The sequence below is a fragment of the Gadus chalcogrammus genome, chromosome 3, assembly GCF_026213295.1.
Source record: "Gadus chalcogrammus isolate NIFS_2021 chromosome 3, NIFS_Gcha_1.0, whole genome shotgun sequence".
In the NCBI taxonomy this organism is placed as follows: Eukaryota; Metazoa; Chordata; class Actinopteri; order Gadiformes; family Gadidae; genus Gadus; species Gadus chalcogrammus.
In genome coordinates, this window is record NC_079414.1 from 24,478,127 (window position 1) to 24,487,728 (window position 9,602).

Here is a 9,602-nt window from a genome sequence, read left to right on the forward strand (position 1 = left end):
TTTTATTATAACATATTGGTAATGGTGTATCACGTGCGTCTGAGCCTAATGTGGGCCATTATGTTCTTAGTTTGAGAGTGCAAAGGAGCAGGCAAAAGGCTGGGATATGGTGGGGATTGGTCACGTTGACGGGAATGTTTAGTGACATGTGGGAGGGTGGAGGGGGTTAAAAAAAAGTCTCAATCACTCTTCGACGTGCATGAAAACCAGCCGCGTAGTTATGAGGGAGGCCGTCACACCGATCTTCCTCGTCGTCATCGTCCTCAATGTCCTCCGGTTCAACCAAAGCTACCCCAGCCTTAGCTGCAATGTTGTGCAACATAGCTGTCACACATATCACAGCGCATGACTTGGCCGGCAAAAATTGGAGCCCTCCGCTGGACTTGTGAAGGCATCTAAAGCGCAACTTCCACCTCCCGATCGTGCGCTCAGGATTAGGACTGATATATATGTCGGCCTAGGCTTAATCAATTGTGTTTTAATATCTTTAGCATTCATATTATTGCAATCTATTCTTTTGGTAGGCTACTCTGCGGTTGGCCTTGATGGGGAGATATTTTAACCCTTTTTAACCCCATTTTCCTCCGACATTCCTGCGTCTCCCCCTGCGTCATAGCCCGTTTCAGCACCATGTCAGTGGACAGGTACAATCCTACGTTCGTCTTGAGTGCAGCGAATGCGCGTTCACGTTAAGAGGAGTTTCGGGAAACGCTCCAAAGAAATTATCGATGGTTCGAAAGATCCAGCTTTCGAACCATCTTACGAGCGAAGATCCATCGATATCGGGAAACGGGGCCCAGGCTGTCTCCTGGGTGGTGTATCTTCTGGGTGGAGTGATGCGGTGTCATTAAGGGAGGGACCAGGCTGTCTCCTGGGTGGTGTATCTTCTGGGTAGAGTGAAGAGGTGTCATTAAGCGACCAGGCTATCTTCCGGTGTCCGCCCAGGCCCCCAGGGGCGGGGTTTGTGTGTTCTGACGTTGCATCTCCAGACTCATCTCGTCTTCCTTTCTTCTGTTAAGTGACGCACAAGGAGCAAGATGAGGCCCCCCACATCATAAGCCCCCCCTCCACCAAGACCGTGTCCGTGGGCAACACAGCCCAATTCTCCTGCCATGCCAGGGGCCAGCCAGAGCCCACCATCCAGTGGCTATACAACGGCCGGCCCCTGAAGAGGGGCAGGGAAGACCAATCACAGCCTGCGGTCTTGGGGGACGGGGGGGATCTCGTCGTCAAAGGTGTGAGGCCTGGTGTGTACACGGTGAGCTGCGTAGCGAACAACAGCGCTGGCACGGCCAATCGCACCACTAAGCTGCTTGTCCGTGGTACGATCGGGATCGTGATCCACAAAATTCGCTCAGAGGGTTAGCGAGGTATGTTGAGCTCCAAGCCTGGGTTAGTTGTACCACGAAAGTCGATCTCTTTTAGCGTCGCTGTATCACCATGGTGACTTATGCTCGCAACCAAACCTGGTCGGGAGCAGTTTTTCGGCTTAGTCTAGCCGGAGATCGGCTACTTAAATCGGCGTGCGCAGCTTCCTAGCCCCTCCTCTGACAATGGCGTCACCATTTGTGGGTGTTCCCGTGGACCCCGGCGCACTTCTCCGATTAATGGCGAACAATTCTGCATTTGGCATAGTTATTTACAGACAATATGCAGAATCTTTTCACTTATACTCATATAGACTGCTTGATCTATCGTAAAGGTGAGAAAAATGACGCAAAAAACGCCCCTTTCACGTGAACGCGCACTGAACCTAAAGCGGAAAACCTGGTTCAACTAATTGAATCTAAAGTGAGCTTCGTGGTACCATTTAACTCTGATTGCGAGTTGCGGCTCTGTCGAGCCAGGTTTTCCCAAGAAAGCCTGGGTATGTTCAGCGAGCTTCGTGGTATAGGGCACTGCTCACAGTATATTCCCTGCATGTCACCTGACAGTCATTGGAAATTATTGTTGAAATGATAGAAAGGACAATATAACAGACATTATAATTAGATACTAGAAGAGATTAGTACAACTCGTTGGTGTTAGACAGTATAATACAACATTATAAATATATAGAAGAAGAGGATAGTACAACGAGATGGTGTTAAGGCAGTATAATACGAGATAGATACTAGAAGAGAATAGTACAGCTAGATGGCGCTAGAAAGTATTTTATAACCTTTGAATAATCAGGTTTTCAACCACGTGTTCTTTTAAAATACTTTTTCCACTCTGCCCAAATATTTCTGTCCTGTTACATGTTAGTCTGTAACCAATTAAAAGTAATTGACTTCTAATTGTAACATTTTGTGGAATTCATATTCTTTCATTAAAAAAGTATTCCAATTTGAAACGAGGTTTATATAATATTATAATTAATATTGAAACCGACCTTTATTTTTTACTGGGTAAACACAGCTAATTTGGGCTACATAGGTATGGATTCGGTGAAACCTTACGTTGTCTACACAGTAGGTGGCAGGCGTCTTTTATTTATGACAATTCAACTCCTCAAGTTTACATACAGGATACGGAAAAAACTTTGCCTCCGCGGTGATTTCATTCACTTCCTTACAACATCGTGAAACCTGTGTTAATTAGCCACACAACGCCCTGGTTATTTTTTTAATTAAACTTCTCCTCCGGTGACTGAGGACAACATTGTGAGAGGCGAGCAATTTGTAAGAGATTCGAGCATGGACTACTGCCGAGCTGTCCCCTCTCTGGTGTGGGTTCTACTCGCCTCTGTAGCGGCAGAAAGTCGGTTTGAAAAGAGCTCCGGGTCTCCGTACGGGATGGTCGGTGACCTGGCCGAACAAGTGGGCACTTACCTGCGCCAGCTTGCCCAGGACAAGGCGGTGGTTTCTGCACAAAAGGTGAGCTTAATGGGTTTGTTAAGAACGGTGTTGGTTTACACTATAGTAAAAGTAAACTATACTTCTACTAGCCTACTTCAATTCTAGATTCAGATACAGTCAAAATGAAACGGCAAGGCTAGTTTTAATTTGATTATGTTTAGCACTGTTAATAATGTACAGTTAGGTGGTGGTTGGTTTCAAAACCGAAAGCTTGTTTGCTGAAAATACAAAGATATTATAATCGAGAGCTGTTCCATTACCCTCCCTCGGCCAGACTTTCTCCGAGGTGGTGGCGGTAGCAGCAGAGGCGCTGGCGGCTGGAATCAACGTCTGTTCCCGGTACCTGTCTCAGCTCCTGGCGGCGATAGGGGTAAACGGTAGGATGACTGGAAGCTAGAGGAATTTTGTGTCATCTTCAGAAAAGCTCGTTATAGCTGTCTGTTTAACCAATTTAATTATATTCCAAACAGTTCTATTGGCATGGAAAATAAGTACTGCTAAAAACTAAACCATCCTCTCTCACTCTCTCTCTCTCACACTACCTCTCCCTGTCTTTGTCCGTACTTCTCTGTGCCTCCACCTGTCTGTGTCTCTACCTGTCTGTGCCTCTACCTGTACCTGTCTGTGCCTCCACCTGTCTGTGTCTCTACCTGTACCTGTCTGTGTCTCTACCTGTCTGTGTCTCTACCTGTCTGTGCCTCCACCTGTCTGTGCCTCCACCTGTCTGTGCCTCCACCTGTCTGTGCCTCACCTGTCTGTGCCTCCACCTGTCTGTGCCTCCACCTGTCTGTGCCTCCACCTGTCTGTGCCTCCACCTGTCTGTGTCTCCACCTGTCTGTGTCTCCACCTGTCTGTGCCTCCACCTGTCTGTGCCTCCACCTGTCTGTGCCTCTACCTGTCTGTGCCTCCAGATGTCCTCCCCTCGTCCCAGGCGAGTGCGAAGGGTGTGGTCTTCGTCGGCCAGTGGCTCCTCTTCGCTCTGATTGGCTACTGGTTGCTCTGGCTGCTTGTGCGCTCCCTGGCCTCCACTCTGCGCTTCGGCTTCTGGCTGCTGAAGGTGGGCGGGGCCCTCATCGCCTTTGGACTTATCCTGAGTGACCACACCGCCGCCATGGAGACCACCGCCATCCGATTGGCTGTGCTGGTGCTGCTCTGTGTGCTATTGGGCGTCGGGCCGTGGAGGGGCGGGGCTAAAGACGATAAGAGCATACAGCTGGAGAAACACGTGAAGACCCTTGAGAGAAGGGTGAGGGAGATGGAGAGAATGATCGAGTGATGAGTGACGAGAGGCAAGCAGGAGGAGACGGTGGTGGAGTAGGGAGGGCTGGAGGAGACAGTGGTGGAGGAGACGGTGGTGGAGTAGGGAGGGCTGGAGGAGACAGTGGTGGAGGAGACGGTGGTGGAGTAGGGAGGGCTGGAGGAGAGCCTGATGGGACATGCGTGACTGTGATGAAGAAGAGAGAGAAGAAAGCCTTCCATATATTTTAGGATGAGCATCCTGACGGTTCAAACTAAAGACAGAACACTTTGTTGTTGTTTTTTACGTTGCATTTACGTTGCTTTCAGCTTTTCCAATAAAAACAAGAACTTTGCACCATTGTTGCTTCCAAAAGAAATTTGCTGTCTAACATTCTCTCCTTGCCCTCTCTCTCTCTCTCTCTCTCTCTCTCTCTCTCTCTCTCTCTCTCTCTCTCTCTCTCTCTCTCTCTCTCTCTCTCTCTCTCTCTCTCTCTCTCTCTCTCTCTCTCTCTCTCTCTCTCTCTCTCTCTCTCTCTCTCTCTCTCTCTCTCTCTCTCTCTCTCTTTCTTTTATATATATATATATATATATATATTACTACTACTTGAGTGCCTGTTCATTGGAGTTGGAGTTATTAACAACAACTTAAAGTGTCGGGGTCGACGGTCCCCCTGGTGAAATGCATTGTGGGTGCAGGCGGCCGTGGCTCTGCAGCAAGGTCCCGGTCGGGGACCTTTCTGTTAGTAGTCTGTACGTTCCGTGGGTCCTCCCACATCAGCTGGGTTACAACTCCTTCTCAGCCCTTCACTGTCACAGGTGACCCTTGACCCCTACTGTCTCAGGTGAACCTTGACCCCTACTGTCTCAGGTGACCCTCTGACCACTGCTGTCTCAGGTGCCCTTTGCCCCCTACTGGCGTTACAGAAATTGCAAGCAAAGAAAATACAGAATGAATATCGGCTGATAAAAGGGCAATTTAAGTCTGAAAAGAACACAAGTTGCACAAATTGTTAAGAAAAAAATTCTCACTCACTCTTTTAATACCTGTGAAACTAATAGCACAATATCGCTTATCGTTTGAAAACAACGACTGTGTTATCATCCCCTGCTACTGGTTATGTTTAAACCTGGCACCAGAGTCCCTCCTATATTCAGCTGTTTCCTAACCGCTCTTGAATGTAACCTACTGAAAAAAAATACTAAAAGTCAACGTAGAAGTTTTCAAACATTACTAATTGTAAATAAAAAAAAAATGTATCGACCATTCCGTCAATCAGTTTCCCTGGTGGTCTAGTGGTTAGGATTCGGCGCTCTCACCGCCGCGGCCCGGGTTCGATTCCCGGTCAGGGAACTCACTCTTTTAATACCTGTGAATCTAATAGCACAATATCGTTTATCGTCTGAAAACAACGACTGTGTTATCATCTCCTGCTACCGGTTATGTTTAAACCTGGCACCAAAGTTCCTGCTATATTCAGCTGTTTCCTCTCCGCTCTTTAAAGTAACCAACTGAAAAAAAAAACTACTAAAAGTCAACGTGGAAGTTTTCAAACATCACTAATTGTAAATAAAAAAAAATGTATCGATCGATTTGTCAATCAGTTTCCCTGGTGGTCTAGTGGTTAGGATTCGGCGCTCTCACCGCCGCGGCCCGGGTTCGATTCCCGGTCAGGGAACTCACTCTTTTAATACCTGTGAATCTAATAGCACAATATCGTTTATCGTCTGAAAACAACGACTGTGTTATCATCTCCTGCTACCGGTTATGTTTAAACCTGGCACCAAAGTTCCTGCTATATTCAGCTGTTTCCTCTCCGCTCTTTAAAGTAACCAACTGAAAAAAAAAACTACTAAAAGTCAACGTGGAAGTTTTCAAACATCACTAATTGTAAAAAAATTTAAATGTATCGATCGATTTGTCAATCAGTTTCCCTGGTGGTCTAGTGGTTAGGATTCGGCGCTCTCACCGCCGCGGCCCGGGTTCGATTCCCGGTCAGGGAACTCACTCTTTTAATACCTGTGAATCTAATAGCACAATATCGTTTATCGTCTGAAAACAACGACTGTGTTATCATCTCCTGCTACCGGTTATGTTTAAACCTGGCACCAAAGTTCCTGCTATATTCAGCTGTTTCCTCTCCGCTCTTTAAAGTAACCAACTGAAAAAAAAAACTACTAAAAGTCAACGTGGAAGTTTTCAAACATCACTAATTGTAAAAAAATTTAAATGTATCGATCGATTTGTCAATCAGTTTCCCTGGTGGTCTAGTGGTTAGGATTCGGCGCTCTCACCGCCGCGGCCCGGGTTCGATTCCCGGTCAGGGAACTCACTCTTTTAATACCTGTGAATCTAATAGCACAATATCGTTTATCGTCTGAAAACAACGACTGTGTTATCATCCCCTGCTACCGGTTATGTTTAAACCTGGCACCAAAGTCCCTGCTATATTCAGCTGTTTCCTCTCCGCTCTTTAAAGTAACCAACTGAAAAAAAACTACTAAAAGTCAACGTGGAAGTTTTCAAACATTACTAATTGTAAATAAAAAAAAATGTATCGATCGATTTGTCAATCAGTTTCCCTGGTGGTCTAGTGGTTAGGATTCGGCGCTCTCACCGCCGCGGCCCGGGTTCGATTCCCGGTCAGGGAACTCACCTTTTTAATCCTGTTAACTAATAATAACACAATATCGTTTCGGGCCAGCGCAATCAAGTTTCAATTGATGGTTATAGCAATTTTCACCTTGTCTAGTGTTGACCAGAGCGGAAGAAGGAAAGCATACATAACTCTAAATTCGCGCTTCGTGTAATTTGGGGTGTCTTGTATCAATCAACTCACTGTCTGCTCGGCTCCTCTATGTTGAACCTTGAAGCGCCGACGGGTGTTTCCAATTTACGTCAGGTTTCTTTCGCCTTTTCTGAAGATGTGGAAGAAAGGTTACTAACATGCAAGGAAATAGACAGTGTAAGTGGTTAAGTAACGAATTAATTTAGCAGTGGTTTGAACAACACTGCCCCTTCGATAGCTCAGTTGGTAGAGCGGAGGACTGTAGAGGCTAATTGCTGAAATCCTTAGGTCGCTGGTTCAAATCCGGCTCGAAGGACATTTTAGTTTTTCAAACGGTCACACCACTTTTCCCGATTGGGACGTTATCACTTTTTGAACCGCCTCTCAAAGCTTTGAAATTGCAGCATGAAATTGTAACACGTTCGTTTTCGAATTTTAGCGTCAAAGGAATTTTCGCAAAATGAACGTGTTTATGTGTCATACATCGATTCCAGATAATTTCGAACGTACTTAAGATATTGAGAACATTTAATAACATTAGGTGTGTGTGTATATATATATATAATTATTTTTTTTCATATTTTAGCCAAGTTGAAAAAGGGGAGCACTCGGGACGGCAAATGCTGAACTGGGCCTACATAGGTTGCTGGTTAAAATCCAATCAAATAAGGTTTTTACTTTCACACACCTCTTGCCGCGATGCAAACAGTGAGGATGACATTTGATGGTGTCTTCAAGCTTTTTCTATGTCACAATATTAGCTCGACACACACACACACACACACACACACACACACACACACACACACACACACACACACACACACACACACACACACACACACACACACACACACACACACACACACACACACACACACACACACACACACACACACACACACACACACACACAAAGAGCCCTGCACAAGAGTTTTTTTTTTTTTAAACAATGTTTATATGTTTTTGTATTATCGATCATACTTCTGTTATTTAACATGTCAGCCATTGGGAAACTCCAACCATGGAAGCAGGCCGCGGGACTGAGGATTCTGCCCTGTGACTACGGCCACACGTTTAAGTCCGTCACGATCACGTACAAAATTCATGACAAATTTATTAATTACTGATAAAAAAAAAAGTCCAGAAAATAGCATTTTTCGTCTTGAAAAGAGGACCAGATACAGCTTATAAAAACAGACCAAAATATCTTCAAAACAAAATCAAGAATACAGGTACCAAGTGAGAAAAACAATACATTTCTACAAAACTAAAATAAATGATACGAATGATGTCCCACTATGGCATCAGTCGAGAGTTGAAGATTAAACCACAGTCATCGTCTAGTTGTTTTTGAAAGCTTTACAGAAGCTCAAGAATGCAGTTACCCTCAAACATGTTTACTAGTAAACAAACAACCACACACATAAACAGGTACATATACCTGCTTACACAGACACACACTCACACACACTTATAAAAGTAAGCAGAAATCGTATTTTCACATTATGTGACAGGAAGTACCTAAATATCTCTCCCAGAAGTAGAAATGACTGACTCTTAACAAGAACTTGCAGCAAAGTATTATTCTAACAGGAAGTGCATGTACCCCAGTACCTCTTTTACAGGAAGTAAATGTACCTCTACCAATACCACTCAAACAGGAGATGCATGCAGCTCATTATTCTAACAGGAACTACATGCACATCGTATTATTATTCAAACAGGAAATACAGACCTCAGTACCTCTCTAAAGGGAAGTACAGGTCCCCCTATATGTTTTAGCACCTTTGAAGCAGCCTGGCGACGATTGCCAGGCGACGGTAGCCAGGCGACGGTAGCATGTCGACGGTAACCAGGCGACGGTAGCCAGGTGACGGTAGCCAGGCGACGGTAGCCTGTCGACAGTGGCCAGGCGACGGCAGCCAGGCGACGGTAGCCAGGCGACGGCAGCCAGGCGACGGTAGCCAGGCGACGGTAGCCAGGCGACGGTAACCAGGCGACGGTAACCAGGCGACCAGTCTTACGACGGTAGCCAGGCGACTGTAGCCTGTTGACAGTAGCCAGGCGACGGTGGCCAGGCAACGGTGGCCAGGCAACGGTGGCCTGTCAACAGTGGCCAGGCGACGGTGGCCTGTCAACAGTGGCCAGGCGACGGTAGCCAGGCGACGGTGGCCTCACAACAGTGGCCAGGCGGCTGTAGCCTGTTGACAGTAGCCAGGCGACGGTGGCCAGGCGACCAGTCTTACGACGGTAGCCAGGCGACTGTAGCCTGTCAACAGTGGCCAGGCGACGGCAGCCAGGCGATGGTAACCAGGCGGCGGTTATCAGGCGACCATTCTTACGACGGTAGCCAGGCGACTGTAGCCTGTTGACGGTGGCCAGGCGACGGTGGCCAGGCGACGGTGGCCAGGCGACGGTGGCCAGGCGACGGATGCCAGGCGACAGAAGCCAGGCGACAGAAGCCAGGAGACCAGTCTTACGACGGTAGCCAGGCGACGGTAGCCAAGTAACGGTGGCCAGACGACGGTGGCCAGGCGACGGTGGCCAGGCGACGGTGGCCAGGCGACGGTGGCCAGGCGACGGTAGGCAGGCGACCGTAGCGAGGCGACAATAGCGAGGCGAAAATAGCCAGGCGACGCAGCCTGGCAAAGGTAGCCAGGCGACGGTTGCCAGGCGACGGTAACCAAGCGACCAGTCTTAAGACGGTAGCCAGGCGACGGTGGCCAGGCGACGG

At 47.2% G+C, this 9,602-nt stretch overlaps 2 protein-coding genes and 6 non-coding genes across 8 annotated transcripts in view; all 8 read left to right on the plus strand.

Moving 5' to 3' along the window:
* LOC130379299 (CD209 antigen-like protein D) overlaps positions 1–2,225 on the plus strand; it is a 6,160-nt gene extending 3,935 nt beyond the window's left edge. The window contains exon 7 of the mRNA XM_056586049.1: positions 1,020–2,225. Within this exon, the coding sequence (XP_056442024.1) occupies positions 1,020–1,366 (347 nt within the window). The 3' untranslated portion in view covers positions 1,367–2,225. The remainder of the gene's footprint in view (positions 1–1,019) is intronic.
* Positions 2,226–2,407: 182 nt separating this feature from the next.
* LOC130379311 (uncharacterized) lies at positions 2,408–4,467 on the plus strand. Its single transcript, XM_056586065.1, has 3 exons — positions 2,408–2,858; positions 3,115–3,217; positions 3,752–4,467. The coding sequence occupies exons 1-3, from the start codon at positions 2,679–2,681 to the stop codon at positions 4,114–4,116; spliced, it is 648 nt and encodes a 215-aa protein (XP_056442040.1). The 5' UTR covers positions 2,408–2,678; the 3' UTR covers positions 4,117–4,467.
* An 891-nt stretch (positions 4,468–5,358) lies between these two features.
* trnae-cuc (transfer RNA glutamic acid (anticodon CUC)) lies at positions 5,359–5,430 on the plus strand. The gene has a single exon. It is a non-coding gene; the product is annotated as a tRNA-Glu (tRNA).
* Positions 5,431–5,683: 253 nt separating this feature from the next.
* trnae-cuc (transfer RNA glutamic acid (anticodon CUC)) lies at positions 5,684–5,755 on the plus strand. Its single transcript has one exon. It is a non-coding gene; the product is annotated as a tRNA-Glu (tRNA).
* A 253-nt stretch (positions 5,756–6,008) lies between these two features.
* trnae-cuc (transfer RNA glutamic acid (anticodon CUC)) lies at positions 6,009–6,080 on the plus strand. The gene has a single exon. It is a non-coding gene; the product is annotated as a tRNA-Glu (tRNA).
* A 253-nt stretch (positions 6,081–6,333) lies between these two features.
* trnae-cuc (transfer RNA glutamic acid (anticodon CUC)) lies at positions 6,334–6,405 on the plus strand. Its single transcript has one exon. It is a non-coding gene; the product is annotated as a tRNA-Glu (tRNA).
* A 251-nt stretch (positions 6,406–6,656) lies between these two features.
* On the plus strand, positions 6,657–6,728 carry trnae-cuc (transfer RNA glutamic acid (anticodon CUC)). The gene has a single exon. It is a non-coding gene; the product is annotated as a tRNA-Glu (tRNA).
* Positions 6,729–7,093: 365 nt separating this feature from the next.
* On the plus strand, positions 7,094–7,181 carry trnay-gua (transfer RNA tyrosine (anticodon GUA)). The gene is given in 2 exon segments: positions 7,094–7,130; positions 7,146–7,181. It is a non-coding gene; the product is annotated as a tRNA-Tyr (tRNA).
* The last annotated feature ends 2,421 nt before the right edge of the window (positions 7,182–9,602 follow it).

What these genes read in the sequence shown, in the direction of transcription:
- LOC130379311 (XM_056586065.1), top strand. Translation starts at nt 2,679, where the DNA reads ATGGACTACTGCCGAGCTGTCCCCTCTCTGGTGTGGGTTCTACTCGCC. An exon ending in CGGTGGTTTCTGCACAAAAG is followed by an intron (nt 2,859 to 3,114) that starts GTGAGCTTAATG and finishes TCCCTCGGCCAG; the next exon opens with ACTTTCTCCGAGGTGGTGGC. An exon ending in GGCGGCGATAGGGGTAAACG is followed by an intron (nt 3,218 to 3,751) that starts GTAGGATGACTG and finishes CTGTGCCTCCAG; the next exon opens with ATGTCCTCCCCTCGTCCCAG.